General features: G+C 43.1%; 1 protein-coding gene across 2 annotated transcripts; it reads right to left on the minus strand.

Moving 5' to 3' along the window:
- Positions 1–1,714: 1,714 nt before the first annotated feature.
- On the minus strand, positions 1,715–13,402 carry LOC122047493 (UDP-galactose/UDP-glucose transporter 5B-like). 2 transcript variants are annotated; one of them, XM_042608845.1, is made up of 12 exons: positions 13,108–13,402; positions 7,786–8,227; positions 7,146–7,259; positions 6,976–7,068; positions 6,794–6,859; positions 5,247–5,345; positions 4,652–4,731; positions 3,720–3,832; positions 2,603–2,691; positions 2,334–2,420; positions 2,186–2,254; positions 1,715–2,109 (listed from the first exon to the last, which is right to left on the minus strand). In XM_042608845.1, the coding sequence occupies exons 2-12, from the start codon at positions 7,891–7,893 to the stop codon at positions 2,017–2,019; spliced, it is 1,011 nt and encodes a 336-aa protein (XP_042464779.1). In that variant the 5' UTR covers positions 7,894–8,227; positions 13,108–13,402; the 3' UTR covers positions 1,715–2,016. The 2 variants fall into 2 exon arrangements, with proteins under 2 accessions (XP_042464779.1, XP_042464772.1); XM_042608838.1 differs by lacking the exon at positions 13,108–13,402 and having other exon boundaries at positions 7,786–8,281.
- Between the last annotated feature and the right edge of the window lie 1,727 nt (positions 13,403–15,129).

Consider the following 15,129-nt stretch of genomic DNA (forward strand, 5'->3'; position numbering starts at 1 on the left):
CACCGTTGAGGGTACGTCGCAACCCTCTAGGAAGTGGCTAGCCGGTAAGTTAGTTTTCCAACAGAATTTAACAAATTCCAAGATTTTAATTCTATTTGTACTGAAACCTTAAAGATACGAGTGGCAAAGTGGACTTTTCAACGAGTTGGCGGTTAAAGTCCAGATCCGTTGGATTGTAAATGAAATTACTAATTAATTAATAATTCAGATTAATTTGTATTTAATCGCTTAGATATGAAAATATTTGAAAAAGATATTTATTAAATCTCAAATCTCCACTATTGAAAAAGAGGATGGAGATTGAGATAAAAGAAATCATGGAAAAAAATTTTGCAGATAGATCTCAGAGTGAGATATTTGATAAATATATTATATAAATATTTAATTGATGATGTAAATATGAGATCATGAATACTCGAGAGAAATATTTATTGTGCTCTTTGATACAAAAGAAGGTATTCATAAAAAGAAAAGATAATTCCATTTTCTTAATGCCCCCTTATTCGATAGTTACTTCAAAACATGGATGAGGAAGAGAAAAGAATCTATAGTAGAAAATTATTTTTAGGGGAAGAGAAGAGAAAATGTGAAAAACATTTTCTTTACATACTTGTTTATCTTGTTAGAGAAAGATGGATATATGCAATGTAATTTTATAAATAAAAAAGGTATATGCGTCATTTTTATAGATACATGATGTAATTTTATAAGTTAAAAAGGATACATGCATCATTTTTTTTTTTATATATGATGTAATTTTATAAATGAAAAAAAATGTACATACATCATTTTTTTTTCATCCGCTTCTTTCCCTTCAATTTTGAGATAATCAATTTTGATTTGAAAATCATTCGTTGATGAATTATATATTCTTTTTATCTGAAAATTTTAATGAAATAAATGACGAAAATTTTTCACTATAACAATTTTTTTTTAATTTTGATTTTCACTCTCTCAAGTAAACTGACCATTAGTATCCGTTTCATTGATAGGGAAAATAATAAATGCAGATATATAAATGTTAAGCGTACGGTGGAATAAAGCATTAAGAAGGCCTTCAAAGGTAGATCCGCTATCTTAGCGGCCCTCCTAGTACCGACCCCACGAATATGGAGACATTAAGAAGGCCTTCAAGTCTGTATAAAAGTTTGCTATGAATTATTTTAATTAAAAAAAATTATATAAAAGGTCCTTTCGAAAGTTTGCTACGAAGACCTCTTTAAGAGCCGAAATTTGTTTGGACTTAGGAAGATCTTCTTCAATTTTTATTTATTTATATATATATATATATATATATATATATAAAATTGAACGATCGCATGGAAAATATAAAGATCTTTAAAAAATTAGATCAAAAGGTTGATAAATTTAAACCATAAAATAAGACTGGCCCTCATGCCGTTGGGCTGTCCCTGCCTACGTCACACGTCAAGACAGTGACGACCCTGCCTAAGTTTCTATCAATAAATTAATAACTAGATATGTAAAGAAAAAAAAAATCATGGAATAAACAAAAGTAAATAAATTAAAATAATAAAATAACGTGAAATAAAACAAAAAGATGTAAAACTCATGAATCTTTTAGAAGTGTCGATTATTCAATTCAGATGAAAAAATTGAGATGCTTTCGTATTTGAGACAACGCGATAATGAATTTTTAAATTATACGAATAGGAACGAATTTATTTTATACATTGACTAAATATATTTAAAATTATGACTATAGGTCAATAATCTTAAATTTATTATTTTCTAAATAAATGTATACATTGAGCCTGTCCCCGCCGACTCCTATAAAATTATTTTATAAACAGTTTGTAATTTTAATTCACTTTTTCTATTTTTTGGTTGGTTATTTTTTTATTAAAAAAAATATATATCCGTGCAAAAGCGCGGGTATTACACTACCTAGTCAGACTAAAACACCATCCACCAGTTCTCACATGAATTAAGCAGATCTAAAAACCTGGCTTTCTTTCAAAATGGAAGGGAGAAATGCGTGCCTGAAACTATGTATCAGGCATTGCTACTCGATGAACTTGTGTGCTGTGGCCTCTGTGTCTGGCTCCTCAAGAAGCTCTTGGTGTATATCGATCCAAAAACAATTCCCTGAACAATAAGTTGTATTAGTCGAAGTACAGAAAGAAATATCAAAATCCAGAAAGAACGAGTAGAAAGTGTTTACAGCTCCAATCAGTTGTTCCCAACTAAGCGGATGAGCGAACCAAATGCAAGAAAGTAAGATGCTGACCAGCTAAAAAGATGTCCAAACATATGATTAGTACAGAAGTTGGAGAAGATTCGCAGATATTTTATTTTCATAAACAACTCACCTGTCTGGTGGTCATGATGGTAGCAAATGTAAGAGCCCCGAAATTGCGAATTGTGTAAGAAATAAAAAACTGGCTAACAGTTGCTACCTGTGAACATTTGGTATGCCAAAAGAAAAAACATCGGGAGTATCTGTCAGAAACCTTCACGTTTAGATCAAGCGTGTCATATCTAAAGACGCAAGACCTCGGAGTCTCAGTGCTAACTAATGTCAAAGCAACCATGAAAGCAGAAAGGGAAGGCAAAGGGAACTTGGGAAAAACATGCTTACAGTGGATAGAAGTGCTACATCATAGAAGCAATCTTGGTGCTTGAACATGAAATTTATTGCTGAAAGAAGATGACCCTGTAGAATGAGTCCTGTAGAGAAAACCAACTGGTTAAATAAAATTCTAATGCAACTGCAGAGGCAAGAAAATGTAGCCCCTCAGTAATGTAAAAGGGAAACCAAGAGAATTGGTACTTCCAGATGGAAAAAATGAGAAAAATGTTTTCATTTTATCAACATCAACGAGAATGCCAATAACAGTCAAGGTGATGCTTGCTACAACACCCAATGGTCATTTAGATAGATTAGCATATAGCAAACAGTTCATATAAAAGGGAGAGCATATGGGTTGCACATATAACTGGGAAGAAAACAAGTCAGCTAGAGATGATTGCAAGGAAAGCTACTCTAAATTGAGATTAGACTGTAAACCAAGCCCTCAGAAGGCCCCTTTCAGCTCAGGACTTCAGTATCATTTGTGTTATTAAATTATATCATTACTAAGCCTAGTAGTTTGATCTAGTACACCATTGTGGTTGAGGCATTATGCTTAAATTAAAATAATAAAAGGGGGAGTGTGAAGAGTATGGATATAAGTCGGTCTATTTCCTATGCTTGAGCTTTTGGAATGAGAAGTCAGCCAACTTTAAATAGTCATATCCATGACAAGAAGCATCTATAGACGGAAGCAAGAAAAAGATGATGAGCATGCTAGTTTTGCACTTTCAGATAGGTAGTATTCTCCTAATCATATGCTAAACTTTCCATATGTTGATAGTCCCACAGCAACAAGATAAAAACTGAATTCATTTAGCAATATAATGGAAAAGCATTTTCAAACCTATATTAAAATCACATGCCTAATCATTTGTTCTTAGACATCAATACAATTTAGAAAATGAGATTCCAGAACTCTGCTTTTGCATCTGCAAAGAATCATGTAATTAGTCAAATCAGAGGGCACTCACTCAACAAAGGTTACACATGATTGATTTGCATAAAACAAATGATTTTCTGTTTTCAAAAAAAGAAACTATTACAAAAAGGTACATAAGACAGTTCACCAGTGGTATGATTTTAAGCAATTCATTTTGAAGTGCAAGAATATAATGAATTTTACCGGTTAAACTGAGGAGACATGAACAAACTGTTGTGTAGAATATCTGATTATGTATTTCCATGTCATAACCTCTAAAAAGTTTGTCTTGAAATGTACTGGTGAAACCATCAAACCTGGAAAACATAAATGAAGAATGAGAAACTGGAATGTGACAATATGAACAATATTAATCACAGAATACTGGCAAATGTGACAATATGACCTATATTAATAAAAAAAAATGCTGGCAACGAAACTAGCATATATCCATCACCAAATGAACTTCTAGTATTTATCAGAATAGTATTCTATAACATAGTACACTTATGTAAGGAGGGGTTGAAGACAGCTAGTAGTCCCTCAAGAGCTTAGACAGTGAACATATTTCAAATAAAAGCTAATCTAGCTAATCTGGCTTGAATCCTAAAATTATCAGAAACTTGTCTATCAAAAGGGTATGCTACTTTGAGCATTCAAAATCATAGAATTCCTAGCGATAGAAAAAAAATATGGAAATATAATGTGCCAACTAAAACATTAATTCTATTTAAAATAGTGATGTAAGTTAAACAAGGACATACAACATAAAGTGGCATGATAAGAAGATACGTCAACCCAAAGAACAGTGTTCCAAGAAACTACTAATGATTGTTAAAAGTCTTCAGAGCAATAATATCCAGATAAATAATTTGTTACTAATGATTGGTGTATTAAAACCAATGTTAATACTACTAGGAATTATAAGTCATGTAGGTTTAGACCCATATTAGATGTTTTAGGACCAGGGTCCAAGTTGAGTCCTATATTTAACTTGTCATGGTTATTTCATACAACAAACAGTACAGTATCTCTTTTATCCAAATTTAACAACCAGAGTACAAAAGAAATCAGATTCCTTCTATTATAGACACAAACATAATGAAACTAGAAACTAGAAACTAGTAAGGGTATACCCAAGATAACCAAGCATAAGACTAATTCCCCAGATAGTGCTTTCTCTTCCAGTATTATACGGGGTAATATCAGTTGATGCCTACAATGGAGAAGTTACATCAGACTTATTTAGAGAATCTTCAAAAAAAAAAAGTCAACTCCAGGCATTTGATCCTTGCATCTATAGATAAGATTGATATTATGAAGATCATGTATTAAACACAAATAACAACTTATTTATATAGTGACATGGAAGGTACATCTTAGCATACCCATAAGAAGAACTTGTAAGATGCAACAGAAAGATGCCTGATAGAATTGCAAAAGGTAGCAATCTAGCATAGAACTATAGGATCTTCTTAACACAGCATGCTTATGACAATAAGTCCCAAAAATATGAAAAGTATCGCTCCTACTTAGGTAGAAACATGCACATATGAGAACTGGTACTCGAGATGCATTATTCAAGTACAGGGATTTTTGGAAGTCAATTAATAAAGAAGTATATAAAAACTAACAGAAAAATAAGACATCTGAGAAACAAGTATCAAATAAATGACCAGATCTATCCAGAAAAATCTAGGAAAGAATTCAAAATCTAAGATTTATGCTTACTGGATATAGAATAAATACAGCACATCCAATTGTCACAAGCAGAGCAAATAGATAGTCTTTCCCATTATATTTCTTCTGCATTATAAGTGTTCCCCAAACCTGATACACAAGAAATACTGATCACAGATGCACAAACAAAGAAAACTTCCTAAGAAAATATTGCAAGGCGTGATAACACTGTTCAAAATATAATTTACTAAAACTGAAGGACAAATATGAAACTCAACCATGACTCCGAAACTAAAAGCGTGATGAAACTATCAGGATATCTAAACACTGTTAAGTGTCAATACTTGAGTTCAACAAGGAATTCATATGGCCAGATCAATGCAAAGATTATATAACTATAGTGGGATGTGATTGACATTAAGTTACTAAAAAAGTGTCAATTAACAAACATTTCCTTCTAATGGATGGTAAATGTAGTGAAACCTTCCATATCTCTGCGTAAAGTGAGGCCATCCTTTCCATGATAAATTTACAGAAACAGTAGGCACCAGAAATGTTCCAAGTAACAAGAAACATACATCAGAAAGGAGAAAAAAAAGATTCATGCTCAAAACTAGGAACAAGAATCTCAGAATTTTAACCCATCATAGACCACAAAATTGGAGTGACATCTAATTCAAAATATTTTACACATACCTAGACATGACAAGGTAATGGGTCAAAAAATTTAATACAGACAGGCTCAAAAAATACATAATTGTGAACTTTGCTGCTTTATCCATACAACTAGACATGGCATCTATTCTGATAAAAACTCTGTATAAATAAAAGAAGAAGCGTCAATTTTGCTAATTAAAAGCATGTTGATGTTTGATCTTAGAGACCCACATCAGCCAATGCTGCGAGACAGTATCACAAGGCTCATTAATTTTCTCACTGACTTCAGGTACAGATTGAAATGGTTGCGTTGCAATCAGCTATTGAACCAGTTTGGTGATACACTATCAGAATATGAAACCACATTGAACAGTATCCATGTAAGAAATAATTGAAAAGAATACAAGACCAACATGAGAAAAATTTCTCAGTGTAAAATTTTACCACACTGATGGTCAATATAGTAACAATCTACAGTCGACACAAATTCACAAACTAGAAATGTTCTTTGATGCATCTTCCACTAGACTTGATTAGAAGAACAGTGTATTTGGTATTCTTCAAGAAAGCTAGGAGTAACAAATATTTAAATACCACTTCCATATAATTAATAAATCCAAACAGGAAATATTGTGCAATCACTGATGGACTAACCAAGCTAAAATGAAATAGAACAAGGTTTTCATGCCAATGAAAACAACAAACACATTAATGTTTATCCTTAATATCCCAAATCCTCCAGTTCAACACATATCAATTTTATGTTGACTGCTGAACAATTTAAAAGCCAACAAAAAGAATGGCACAGAAGGAAAAGGTAAATCGTTAGACAAAGAAAAATCGGAATCATATCAAATGCCATTTGGACAGAAAACCAGATATGTTTTAAGATGAAGCAGAGATTATGTTTAAAGATAGACATAATCTTGATGGAGATTTACCATGACAGGTATCATTTTTGCGCATTTTGCAAGGGTCTGCACTGGAAAACTAACATATTTCAGGGCCTGAAACAACCAAGAATAATTTTACTTGTACTGGAGACACAAAGACAAAGGCAGCAGAAAGGCTTCTGATTAAGTCCAAAAGATGATGATAAAGTCACTGAACAAAAGTTAGTTACCTCATATTGGCAGGTTGTGGTTAGTATGTTAGATATAGATACCGCACAATACTTGTACATGGGTGCTACTGGATCCAGTGACTTTTTACTTGCCTATGGAACAACATGCATGGAATGGTTTTCTTTAAATCAGGCTAGCTAAACATGAAATAGAGACATATAAAACTCACCAGCAAAACTCCTGCAGATACTGCAGATGTCATAATGCGATTGCAGAAAACAAGAAACAGTGAATATCTAAAATATTCTTTGTTTATCCCATATGGAATTCTCATTATCTTCTCCTGAAAACAAAAGCAATCTAGTGAGCAAGATAAAAAGTAGAAATCCAAGATTCTCCAGGGTACCACATGATACTGCTTGGTTGGAATAACCCGTGCAGATCTTTAGTGAGATTTAGGAGTATACATAAAAATAATTTCATAAACTTAAATGTTTATATAGTTTCAATTGAATTGAAGAGTGCAGAATGGAGGTGAAATAGCACCCTACACTGAATGGATAAACTAGCGTAGTAGCAACCGATTACACCAAACTTTTGTCCAGTGAATTATGAAAATGATGAAAAGTGCAATTTTGAATTTTCCACCCATATGCACTATTCATTACACCACTAAGATTATTGAACTTCCCTACTTAAACGAGAAGAGTTACTCCAGGTTTTGAGTAGAATAATTACCCATTTCAAATTTTTGTTTATTTATTGAGAATAAAAGGACAAACGAAAATCGTTCCGTTAACACAATCAGAAATATTGTAAGAAATATACATAACTAGGGTTTGCCGAAATGGATGAGTATGCTGATCTACCTGTAGGATGCCATAGATAAGCAGGCTGCTCATGATCCCAAGCACCGCGAAAGCGCACTTGAACACCCTGTTCTCCTTCACTTGTGCCGCACCAAGGAGTTCAGCCATTGTGTTATGCTCGCACGCGACGTGTCCACGAGCGGCGACGCGCTGCAGTCACGAAACCGTAGAGGAATCGTCGAGATTTCTGTTTCCCCTATTTAGAACCAGAGGGGATTTGGTCGGGTTGGGTAAGAGAGAAGCTGAGGCGGTCGCGTCGCCGCAGGAGCAGCTGGATAGAATCCGGGAGTGCGATGCGTGTAGCTCGGTCGACCACTGCTTGGGTTGGCACAGGAAGCGGATCGCGACCTCGAGTCACCACTGCAGGTAGCAGCGGCGATACGCGCCAAGGGTTGGATGTCCCGGTGCTAGAGATCGGCGGAGGACGACGGCTGGCGGTGATCTGAGATGGCCAAGGGAAGTTAGTCGAATCTGTGGGTCAGCTGAAGAATCAGACGGCATTATAAAATTAATAAATTATGGAAGGAGAAAATCCAATTTTTTTTATGTCCCATGATATTATGATTTACCTTAAAAATAGATGATAATATGCATGATAGAAAGGGAAAAAATAATAAAAATTATTATTGTTATTATTGTACGATGAAGGTAAAATATATTGATTTTTTTTTTATTGATTTAAGGGGAGGTAGTTAGAAATCTAAATACATGCACATGTGCCTTCCTAAACAATCTCTTAAGATTGTGTATCTATCCTTCATATTGGTGGCAATATCTATCTTTCATATTATCATATTCCAAGTGTTTTCTATTCCTAATTTGTCAAATCAAATAAAGCATACAAGCAAAATGTCGAGCTTTGTTGAATGTCGTCTGATCATGTCCGAAAGCTGAGTCAGACGGATCGTCGGATGAGGTGGATGGAATGTGGACGAAGTCGCGATGTCCGGGAGGGGGGTGTGCTGAGATGGCTCCCGTGTTGACCAAGTCTTCGAAAGTCCTCTGGTCAACGCTACCTGCAGCCAGCGACCGGGTTAACCCGGCCCCCGGTACCCCGATGCTCGAGGCAGATCCAACGAATATATGAGTACAAAACTAAGTCACAAAATAATAAAAATGCATATGAAATATGAACCAGGAACGTACCCTGGCCCAGGGGGGCGCCCTCGGATGGGACGCGGCTCGAGTTGTCGCGACCCGGAAGAGTAGCTGACTCTGATCAGGCTGTAGAGCTGGATCTGATGACGCGAAGCAGGACTTGACCCGGGGCCGGAAGACAAGTTGCAGGTCGGGGTAAGGCACCGGCACGCATCCCGGGAGATATTAGCGGCACGTAGGCCGAGACATGAGGTCGGCACGCAGGCCGAGACACTAGGTCGGCACGTAGGCCGGGAAACTAGATCGGCACACAGGCCGGGACATGAGGTCGGCACGCAGGCCGAGACACTAGGTCGGCACGTAGGCCGGGAAACTAGATCGGCACGCATGTCGGGACACTAGGTCGGCACGCAGGCCGAGACACTAGGTCGGCACGTAGGTCGAGAAACTAGATCGACACGCAGACTGGGACACGACACCGGCACGCGAGCCGAGACACGATACCGACACGTAGGCCGGGAAACGAGATCAGCACACAGGCCGGGAAATGAGATCGGCACGCAGGCCGGGAAATGAGATCGGCACGTAGGCCGGGACATGACTTCGACTCGTAGGCCTAGAAATGAAACACCGACATGCAGCCCGAGAAGACAATAGGTCGCGCGCTAAAATACAACAACACATAAAGCTGGAATAGGGCAACGACATGAAGGCCGGATCACAATACGCAAGTCAGATCAACTCGAAGGTTAGAACATAGCGAGTGAGAGCGGCGAGGGAGATGGTAATATTAAACAGAAACCCGCGAGAGAGAGGTGTCGGCCACATAGGAAGCCGGAGACGGAGGGAGCGAGGGAAGTCCAGCAGCCTTGGCGTGAGATGCAGCGATGGAGGTGGCAGCCGGCCCCGGAAGGTAGCAATGAGGGCTTGGTGACGGTCATCGGATGCGGGACAGCGAGAGAACAGAGGGGTTGGGCCGCAGCGTGCTGCCTGGTGGCGGCGACGTTGACCAGTGAGGCTATGTGCGATGCAGAGGAGAAGAGTAGAGCGCCGGCGATGAGGAGGGAGAGGAGAAGAGTGGCGGCGAATCTGTCTGGTGGCGTCGTCACGTGGAGAAGGAAGAGTGGAACAGCCTGTTGGAGGAAAAAAGGGGAGGAGCGACCGGCGTACAGCATCCTCGTCGGCGAGAGCTGCGAAAAGGAAGAAGACAGCTTCCTCCTTGGCGGCAGACCGAAAGCACGGACAAGAGGGAGAGCAGAGAGGAGGCAGAAGCCGATGGCTACCGGCGTCGACGCCGGCAAGGCGAGGAGTGTGGGAGGGAGAAAGAAGGTGTTGGCGGCGGTTTCTCTGCCCGAAGCGAAGCCCCTCTGTTCCTCTTGCAGGCGACGACTCAAAAACGGGGAAGAGGGGGAGAAGAGAGGAGGTGGTCGGCGGTGAGGAGAAGGAGAGGAGTGGAGAAAAGGCGGCCGGCAACCTCGGCTCTGGCAAGAAGAGTCCCTCTCTCCACACGAACCTCCTCCTCCCTTAATGCCCTAACAGTGGAATGACCCTCTTGCCCCTCTCCTTCCCTCAAACTCCCTTTCTGCCCCTCAGCCCTATCCGTATCACAAGCCTCCCCCTCAAGTCTAGTCGAAGGAGGCGCAAGTCCGACTGACTAGACCCATCCAACCAAAACAAAGAATCGCCACTGAACGCAGAGTCATATCGCGGGTCTATCATATAACGTCGAAAGAGTAGCTGTGTACGAGTACCCCGCAGAGCGACGAAAAGAGTAAACACCGACTGGGCGATAAAAAGCATATCGAGCGAGTGTCGAAGGAGCGATCTGGTGAATGTCGAGCAATATCGAGCAGACGGTCGAGAGATGCCAAGTAAAACGGTCGAGCGACAACCAGTATCAAGCGACCGAAAAAATGTCAACCGAGTGACAGTAAATCGCGACCGGGACGAGCAAATCCGTAAGCGCGACTGGGAGAATGCTAACCGAGCGACCGTAAATCGCGACCTGGCAATAAAGAACGTGACCGAGCGAGTGTCGATCGAGCGATAATAAATTGCGACCTGGCAATAAAGAACATGACCGGGCGAGTGTCGATCGAGCGACAGTAAATTGCGACCTGGCAATAAAGAACATGATGGACTTGCAAAGTCGTGAGCGTGACCTAGCGAGTGCAGACCGAGCCGCAATAAGTCACGACCTAGCGAAAAAATATCGACCGGGCGATAAGGTGTCTGCCGAGCAGGTTGAAAGACGATGGGCAAGCGATGTAGAGTGCACAGCCGAGAAAGTCTTTAAGCGATAGGTCGATTAACGTAAACCGAGTAGCCGAGCGATACCAGTGAGTAGTCGAGCCAACGGCCAAACAACAGCGATGAGCTAGACGTGAATTGAAAAGTGCAGAGCAGAGCGACGAGTGAATCACGTGGGATGGGTGTCGGGCAGAATGGCGAGTGAGCGGTGAGTGCTGACCGAGCTACAACGGTAAGCGAAGCGTTAAGGATGAGTCCCGAGCATAGCGGCGAAGCGTGCATGATGAGTGCCGAGCAGGGCGGCGAAGTGTGCATGATGAGTGCCAAACAGGGTGGCGAAGTGTGTACAATAAGTGCCGAGCAGAGCGATGAGTGAAGCGATGAATGCCGACTGAGCAACAGCGATGAGCGGAACGTGGGAGCCGAGTGTCGTGCAGAGCAGCGAGCAGAGTGAGTATAATGGGTGCCGAGCAGAGCGGCAAGTGAGCAGAGCGAGTGCCGTGAGTGTCAGGCAGAGCTGCGAGCAGAGCGATGAGTGCCGACCGAAAGGTCGTTGGGCGTGAGAGCAGAACTCACTTATAACTCGCACTGGGGCGAGAGTCTGGAGGCGTGAGAGCATAATTCACTTATAACTCGCACCGGGGCGAGAGTCAGGGACCCCGATCGGGAGGTGCTCTGGAGGCCTGACCAATACTCGATCTGGAGACTTGACCCAGAAACAATCTGAGGGCCTGACAAAGAAGCAGTTTGGAAGCCTGACCAGGAATTGATCTGAAGGTCTGACCAGGACTTGGTCTAGAAGCCCGACCAGGAATTTATCTGATAGCCCGATCGGGAATTTGTCTGGAAGACTGACTGGGAATTGGTCTGACCGCCTGACTGAGAGATCGTTAATGATACTCGGATCCGAGACCGGCGGTAATACTCTGGTCCGAGATCGGTGGTAATAGCTCAACCCCGAACGGGTGAGGATAAACCTTGAAGCCCCTAGAAACGAAACCTGTAGCAATATAAGGGGACAGAACCTTTATCATACCTGATCACAAAGTGATGTCAACCGACTGAGGATCCGTCTCGGTCCCTCAACTCCCAAATACCCGGGGAGCAAGTGAGGCGAGAGTCTGGGGCTACCGACCTGAAAGGTCGTTGGGCGTGAGAACAGAGCTCACTTTTAATTCTCGCATGGGAGCCGACCTGAAAGGTCGTTGGGCGTGAGAGCAGAGCTCACTTATAACTCGCACTGAGGCGAGAGTCTGGGGCTACCGACCTGAAAGGTCGTTGGGCGTGAGAACAGAGCTCACTTTTAATTCTCGCATGGGAGCCGACCTGAAAGGTCGTTGGGCGTGAGAGCAGAGCTCACTTATAACTTTCACTGGGGCGAGAGTCTGGGGCTACCGACCTAAAAGGTCGTTGGGCGTGAGCACGAGGCTCACTTTTAATTCTCGCATGCGCTAATGATTGTCGCAGGGGAGCTCACTTTTAATTCTCGCATGGGAGCCGACCTGAAAGGTCGTTGGGCGTGAGAACAGAGCTCACTTTTAATTCTCGCATGGGAGCCGACCTGAAAGGTCGTTGGGCATGAGAGCAGAGCTCACTTATAACTCGCACTGAGGCGAGAGTCTGGGATACTCCGGTCCAAGACCAGTGGCGATGGCGCTGGTCCGAGACCAGTAATGATACTCCGGTCCGAGACCGGTGGCGATGACTCGACCCCGAACGAGAGAGATAAGAAATCCAATAAGCTGGTCTATGATCAGTGACTATCGCTCAACCTCGAACGGGGGAGATATGAAATCCAATAAGCTGGTCTGGGACCAGTGACAATCGCTCAACCCCGAACTGGGGAAATATGAAATCCAATAAGCTGGTCTGAGACCAGTGAAAACCACTCAACCCCAAACGGGGAAGGATAAGTTTTGAAGCTAGTAAAAGCAAAGCATGTAGCAGCATGAGGAAATAAAGCTTATGTCATACCTGACAGCGGTGTGGTGCCAACCGACTGCGGATCTGTCTCGATCCCTGAACTCCCGAATACCCCGTGGAGCGAGGGGAGAAGATGATAATATGAGCCCCGACCGTCAAAGAGAATGAAACACATGGTAATATAGGGGAGCAGATTTCATAAAAGTAGAGGTAAGCAGAGCACCGTGGTTGAAGGAAGCAGAGCCTGATCGGGAAGCTGAATCTCTGGTCCCTGATTGGAGAGTAAGTCCCCTAGCCTGTAATCAAAGAGCGAGACCCCTAGATCCTGATCGGGAAGTGGTACCGCGAGTCAATAATCGGGGAGCTGTGTCCCTAGTGTATGAGCGGGGAGCTGTGCCCCTAGAGTATGAGCGGGGAGCCGGGCCCCTAGTGTCCGATCAGAAATTGAAGGCTCTAGTCTTTGGTCAAGGAACTAGGCTCTTACTCTTTTATCAGGGAAATATAGTAATTCCTATAATCGTAAAAAGAGAGCAAAGCTTGTAGTGTACCTGATCGGGAAATCGTGCCAACCGGCTAAGGGTTTGTCTCGGTCCCTTAACTCCCGAATACCCGTGGAGTCAGGGAAAAAACATAATAGAAAAACTAACTTGTCAGCTAGCTGAAGCTCCACTCGATCCCTCGACTCCCGAATACCGGTGGAGTGAGGATAAAAGATAATATATGCGTCGAGATCCGCCGGGATTGTGAAAATAGCAGAGAACCTCCCGACGTCGTCCATCTTCACGTTTCAGAACAGGTTGTTGTGTTCCCACAGACGGCGCCAAATTGATCCTGTCCGAAAGCTGAGTCAGACGGACCGTCGGGTGAGGTGGATGGAATGTTGACGAAGTCGCGATGTCCCGGAGGGGGGTGTGCTGAGATGGCTCCCGTGTTGACCAAGTCTTCGAAAGTCCTCTGGTCAACGCTACCTGCAGCCAGCGACCGGGTTAACCCGGCCCCCGATACCCCGATGCTCGAGGCAGATCCAACGAATATATGAGTACAAGACTAAGCCACAAAATAATAAAAATGCATATGAAATATGAACCAGGAACGTACCCTGACCCAGGGGGGCGTCCTCGGATGGGACGCGGCTCGAGTTGTCGCGACCCGGAAGAGTACTGACTCTGATCAGGCTGTAGAGCTGGATCTGACGACGCGAAGCAGGACTTGACCCGGGGCCGGAAGACAAGTTGCAGGTCGGGGTAAGGCACCGGCACGCAGCCCGGGAGATATTAGCGGCACGCAGGCCGAGACATGAGGTCGGCACGCAGGCCGAGACACTAGGTCGGCACGTAGGCCGGGAAACTAGATCGACACGCAGGCCGAGACATGAGGTCGGCACGCAAGCCGAGACACTAGGTCTGCACGTAGACCGGGAAACTAGATCGGCACGCATGCCGGGACATGAGGTCGGCACGCAGGCCGAGACACTAGGTCGGCACGTAGGCCGGGAAACTAGATTGGCACGCAGACCGGGACACGACACCGGCACGCGGGCCGAGACACGATACCGACACGTAGGTCGGGAAACGAGATCAGCACGCAGGCCGGGAAATGAGATCGGCACACCGGCTGGGAAATGAGATCGGCATGCAGGCCGGGACATGACTTCGACTCGCAGGCCGAGAAATGAAACACCGACACGCAGCCCGAGAAGACAATAGGTCGCGCACTAAAATACAACAACACATAAAGCTGGAACAGGGCAACGACATGAAGGCCGGATCACAACACGCAAGTCAGATCAACTCGAAGGTTAGAACATAGCGGAGACGAAACGTGGTCAGATCGGCGGTAATAGGACCCACGACAACAGTAACAAGCGAGAAACCCGCGAGAGAAGAGGGTGTCGGCACTATGAGGCAGAAGTCGGCATGGCGTGCTGGGTGAGACCGGCGGCTCAAGTCCAGCAGCCTTGGCGTGAGATGCAGCGATGGAGGTGGCAGCCGGCCCCGGAAGGTAGCAATGAGGGCTTGGTGACGGTCATCGGATGCGGGACAGCGAGAGAACAGAGGGGTTGGGCCGCGGCGT

The sequence above is a fragment of the Zingiber officinale genome, chromosome 1B (genome assembly GCF_018446385.1).
Source record: "Zingiber officinale cultivar Zhangliang chromosome 1B, Zo_v1.1, whole genome shotgun sequence".
In the NCBI taxonomy this organism is placed as follows: domain Eukaryota; kingdom Viridiplantae; phylum Streptophyta; class Magnoliopsida; order Zingiberales; family Zingiberaceae; genus Zingiber; species Zingiber officinale.